The sequence below is a fragment of the Cottoperca gobio genome, chromosome 7, assembly GCF_900634415.1.
Source record: "Cottoperca gobio chromosome 7, fCotGob3.1, whole genome shotgun sequence".
In the NCBI taxonomy this organism is placed as follows: Eukaryota; Metazoa; Chordata; class Actinopteri; order Perciformes; family Bovichtidae; genus Cottoperca; species Cottoperca gobio.
Genome location: NC_041361.1, coordinates 11801504 through 11807503, shown reverse-complemented (window position 1 = coordinate 11807503; position 6000 = coordinate 11801504). Strand labels below are relative to the sequence as shown.

At 42.0% G+C, this 6000-nt stretch overlaps 1 protein-coding gene across 2 annotated transcripts in view; it reads left to right on the top strand.

Annotated features, from left to right (window-relative positions):
* Nucleotides 1–662: 662 nt before the first annotated feature.
* The window catches only part of kcnc4 (potassium voltage-gated channel, Shaw-related subfamily, member 4), a 29254-nt gene continuing 23916 nt past the window's right edge, over nt 663–6000 (top strand). Inside the window, exons 1-2 of one of the 2 annotated variants that reach the window (XM_029436245.1) lie at nt 663–1237; nt 1341–1992. In XM_029436245.1, the coding sequence (XP_029292105.1) occupies nt 1384–1992 (609 nt within the window). In that variant the 5' untranslated portion in view covers nt 663–1237; nt 1341–1383. Of the gene's footprint in view, nt 1993–6000 lie in introns of both variants that reach the window. The other variant, XM_029436244.1, reaches the window with a different exon arrangement.

Genomic DNA, 6000 nt, shown 5'->3' with positions numbered 1-6000 from the left:
CATATCACCACTGGTAACGATCAATAATGCCCTATAAAGAAATAACACTGAGAGGGTCCTCTGCATAACATGTTATTTTACTTTCGACAGGTTACTGAACGTCAAAGTTTGTGAAAATATGTTTTTAAATAAAGTAGGCTATTCCACCTACTTCAAATCCAGATTTTTTTCCCCCCCAGCATTCTTCTTCCTCCTAAACCTGGTTCCTAGATTACCCACAATGCAACTCGACCACCGACAGTTGATCTGGCGATTCAGGTGTGTTATACTAGTAGCTGCTAATATAGCCTCGGGCAGACATAAGGAGCAAGCTACTGAGGTAAAAATTCTTTATTTATTTCATTCAACAGGCTCACTGAGCATGTTGTTCACTGAAGGAGCCACTAGGTGGCAGTCTTTATATGTGTCGGAAACATCATGGGACTCTAAACACACTGGAGGCCTGATAATAACAATAATAATAATACTCCTGAAAATGACAGCAAAATCAACTGAAAGATACTTCCAGTTCACCTTCACATTATTGCAATGCAAACAATTATTGCCTACAATTTATTTTAATTGAGGGTTGACACACACACGCACACGCACACACGCGCGCGCGTGAGCTGAGGGAGTGGTTCAGTTATGCACCAACCCCCAGCAGCAGCCAAAGAGTTAAACTGTCGAGGCTGTTGTTGAACGCACCATCCATCCGGGCTGTGTCGCTAAGGGAAGAGAGGCTACTTGTGAAGAAAGCAACAGATCCCCAGCTGGAAAACAACCCCACATCTGGCACGCGAGCTGAGCAGAAAGAACTGGAGGAATATCTCAACGCTCGTGAATAAATGCGCGACTGGCTCATTTGTCAAGCCTTGTCATCCTTTGTGGAGAAGAGAAAAGTTATCAGGAATAGTTTGGGATTTTCACGTTGCCGAATTTGGATAATATTAGTCAAAACGGCGGTGACGAGTGACACAATACTTCAGGCTAAGTGTTTCATTCTACAGGCACATAGGCGACTGTGCGTAATTAGTAATTATTGCAAAATGAGCGGGAAATAAGTGCAACATCTGGAAGCATTAAATCAAGTTCCATTTGTGAAATCTATTCGACATTTAAAGCCTTCAGAGCCTGGCCACCTGCGTTTTGTTGCGACAGCAGACGGAGTTTTGTAACAGGTGGTTTTTATTGAGCGTCTCACTTTGGCGCTGTCTCCATTAGGCTGATATTTTTTGGGTAACTGACACACACACAGGTCAGTATTGAATTGAATTGAATTGTATTGAATATAGGACTGGGGTCTGAAATGAGGGCTCACTTTGCTATAATTTTCTGATTTTTGTACGAGTGGACAACAGTTTGTAACGGAGGGGCGAGCAGCCAGAAGGTCCCTGTCTCTAAATGATAAGCTCGGTGTGTGTTTCGTCTTACCGGGGGCGCAAGTCAGGCAACAAACCTCCGTCTAAAACATGTCTGAAGGAAGAGATGTACAGAGGGGAAGACTCGGACAAAATTAGCATCAACGTTGGCGGCACTCGACATGAAACGTACAAGAGCACCCTCAGGACCCTACCGGGGACCCGCCTGGCATGGCTAGCAGACCCGGACCCGCAGGTCAGCTCAGACTCTGGAGCTGCGCCCCCGAGTGCCGAGTTATTCTTCGACAGACACCCGGGCATCTTCGCCTACGTGCTGAACTACTACCGAACCGGCAAGCTGCACTGCCCGGCCGACGTCTGCGGGCCGCTCTTCGAGGAGGAGCTGGCGTTTTGGGGGATTGACGAGACCGACGTGGAGCCGTGCTGCTGGATGACCTACCGGCAGCACCGGGACGCAGAGGAAGCTTTGGAGACATTTGAACCACCGGATCCGGAGACCGACGACGACAGAGAGACGCCGAGACGGTTCGGCATCGAGGACTGTCCCGACAGGTCGAGGAGCTGCTGCGAAGTTTTGCAGCCGAAAGTCTGGGCCTTGTTTGATGATCCGTACTCGTCCAGAGCAGCCAGGGTGAGTGTACTCAACTGTGCGCTTTAATGGGCACATAAGACCATAAAACCAGCAAGTGGTGGGGGGGAGCGCACATGTTGTCCCTATAAGTTCAGCCAATCAGCCTACAACAGGTACAGGTAGCCTAACATGAAGTGTGCTGTATGTGATCTATCTGCGTTTGTATTGACACTTTGCCTGTCGATGTTTTTATGTTTTACCCTCACTATTAGGGTTTCTTTAAACACGATGTTGTAGTCTAACTTCTGGTCTGGTGTGTGAAGGGTCAGCAGCTCAATTACATTTTAATTAGCTTTATTTCTCTAAGATAATTAACTCAATAACTATACTGCTATATATATCTATACTATAATCGACCAACGTCATTTGGATCTAGTAACACTAATATCCGTGTGACTGATTTCTAATGTTAAGTAAACATTGGATTTCTTGGAGTTTGAAACCAGTCTGGTATGTTTTTTGGCAGGTTGAGTTTAGGCTTGATGTAGTTGATATGGAAAATGTGTTTTTTTTTTTAGGACAAGTCTGCTTTCTGGCCAGAGTTCATATGGTCTGTTTCATTGACTGTTAACTGGAACAGACGTAGACTCACCTATGCATCAACCAGGGCTTGAATCCGAACATCTTAAAAAGAGAAGCACATTGAACATCCTCCATATCACATTGACTTGCTCATGTTTTAAACAACAGTTAACCTCTTACAGAAAATCATACAAACCCCAAACATACTGCTGCTTTTGTGCTGATTTGTTTGAGTTGGTTAGGAAGCAGATAGTCAGTAAAAACACAACATGTGGGAAAAGTGATGACACAACTGAAACAAAAGGAACTAAATACAAACGGATACTATAATAACCAAACTGTGCAACCACTGTCACAAAGTGGTTTCCCAACTATTTTCATTGTGTTACAACATCAATTCTGACGTATTAAAATTAAAACACAAGAGCACCATATGGCAAGAAGTATGTGAACACCCCTCTCCACACACTTTAGTATACTTTTGGTTCGGACAAGGGGAGTCATACAATGGTACTGGTTGGGGAGCACACAGAGCCCTGACCTTAACCCCATCCAACACTTTTGGGGTGACCTGGAACACCGACTGTGAGTGGGGGACCTCAGTTCCAAACATTGTGAAAATCCTCCCTAGAACAGTGGAGACTGGTAATCCAGTTTATTAATACCTGTCATTTGGTAATGAGATGTTCAACAATCACATATGAGGGGACTATTCAGGTATGTTTTAAATGTTGGCTTTACTTCCTCATTGTTGGGCTCCCACAAAGCCCACGACTGTATGTGTAGTAAAAATAATAATTGCGAAAATTAACCAATTTTCTTTTCTTAAAATATATTTTTCCTCTTTTAGTCTTCTCAAAAACTCACTCACAAACCAGAATATACAGTATTTTTCATCCTATGTAGTCACTCCAGAGAGGTTTAAATCCCTGTTAAACTCTTAGCCACAACAACAGAAATCCAAATAGATGTACAGTGTGGGGTTTGGGATGAGTAATGCTGTGTTAAAAAGTACAGTCAACACCAATCACAAAATACAAGCTCATGAAAATCCAATAGATTTGACCATGTTTCTGTGGAGGCCTTATGAATCATGTAATCGGTTCACAAATATGATAATGAACAACAAAAATAGGTTAATGTAGTGAATCTTTGTGTTGATTTAGCTTATTACCTGTTACTCCACACTTTGGTTTTGTTGTTAAGAATTAGAAACCATAACAAATGTAGTTTATTTATTCAGCTCCCAGTTAAAGTCGATACATGTTTCTTTCAGTCAAGCAGTTTGTTTTCACTTCTCATTTATACATATGTTGTGAAATTGTACCAAAATGCTGAAAATAGAGAAAATGCTGTGCTGATGAACTGAAGTGCTCCCACACACTGTTCAATGTTTGCACTCAAAGGTCCTCAAAACACGAGTGTTTAAAAGGTTGCAGGTGTGTAAATCCATATACAGTAAATCATGCTGTATATTAAACTGAAGAACGGGGTCCAAATATATGTATGGGCAAAAATAAATAAATCATCCATTCATCACACTATTAAGAATCCTACAATGTGGAGAAAGTGCTCATTAAGTGAATAATAAATTATTCAAAGATCATGTCACAATTTAAGTGTTTGACATGTATTTATGATTTTAACATAGAAACCCCCTAAAATAAAATCGATCTTAGTTTCTCATTTTAATCACGATGAACAAGATACACTTCTGTAAATGTTTCTATGTTGTAAATTAAAATCATTTTGCTCTCATTTCTTCCACAAGGGGATATGAGCCATTTGTAAGCGTTTGATAAAAGGCTATGTCTAATGGCTTCGCAACAAAAGCAGCAGAGTGCTTAATAAAGTAATTGTGACAGAAAGTATCGAGTGTCACCACGAGTTTCCAGGCAAAGGGCCAGGAGCTTTCATCTGTCAAAAAGAGAAAAATACATTTTGTCCAGAAAGAGAGGGGCTGATTCTCTAATTTCTGTTTGCCTGCTTTTGGATTTTGAATGGTGTATTCAGAGAGTCCCGCAGTGGAAGTGTAGTGTTCTTATTGCATGCCAGTCCCAATACAAATAGTGTTTATTTTAGCTTCTCGTCCAGGTGGAATTTGCAGGCTGTCACTGTGGAACAGCCGTCATCTCTGAGTCACAGCTGCCATCTGAAGATGACCGCGCTCTGCCTGCCAGTTCATCACGTCTGTCTCTCACCACCCAATATTTGTAAATGAATCAGGCTCTCTGAAGTTCTACGCAGCAGTGTAGATGTGAATCTGGAAGTTTGTAATAAGAGCGAGTGAGGGTGGTCCATATTGACCGGCTCATAATGTTCTTTGTCCATTTCCTCTCCAGCCGACTCACGTATGTTTGCTCTGTGTGCATTCTGAGAGGATGAAGAGTGCATTTTGAGGGACTCGCGTTACCTTTTATGGCCTTTTTATTTCACAAGGCCTCTGAGTTCGTCTCAGGTAATATGATAGTTGAAAGCCGGAGGGAAGTTAATCTATCCATCATCTCAGCCACATCCTCCTCACTATCAACCAAGACTACACGCTCTGTGAAACTCAGCACATTCTATTCTGATGATTGCACCACTCACAGATAAACACGAGAGGATCATAATACACAGCTGCTTATACAAAAGGTACTACTGTAATAGCTCTTTACAGCACATTATACTAACCCATAGTACAATGACTGTAAGGTTAAAGTGTTGACCCAGCTATAATTTGAGAGCGTTTACATTCACATCAGATAAACGTTGTGTATATATTGTAGTCCTCGTTGGACATGCTAGGCGCCATGCAATTTCATGGCGATCCCCTGACAATTCCTCTAGCACAGGGGCGTCAAACTCATTTCAGTTCATCCCAATTTGATCTCAAGTGGGCCGAACCAGTAAAATTATAGCATAATAACCTATAACCTATAAATAATAACCTTTTAGCCTTCACAAGTGCATCAATATGAGGCGTCGAATCCTGAGTAGCACCCAATTTCAGGATGTAATTTAAGTGGTTTTTGTGTGAGCACAGCTTTGTTTTATTGATGCTCATTACAGAGAAAAGTTGTTCACAAAGGTAGGTAGTTCCCAACATGCACAAAACCTTTGCAGCGAGGGCTGTCAATGTGGGCAAGAGATGCTGATAAAAGGTGTCCAAGCCTGCCAAGGCAAATTTGTCTTTCAAATCTGAATCACACTTTGGATGTCGACAAGCGGATCAGAAGCCTTGACTGTGAATGGCGAGTGAAAAACTGTTCAAGTTCACCAAAGACCTGAAACCGTTGCTCAAACTACCGCAGCAATCCCATAATTATGTCTTTGTACCGCTTCATCTCAGCATTAACTCCGGTCGCACACACATCTTTTAAGGCCCTGTCACACATATCCGTATGTCGGAAATGTAAAATAGCTCCAAATACGTCCAACTTTTCATCGGATCAGAAAAGTGAACATTTACAGATATCCATGTCTAACCTGTTGATAGAGCATCAC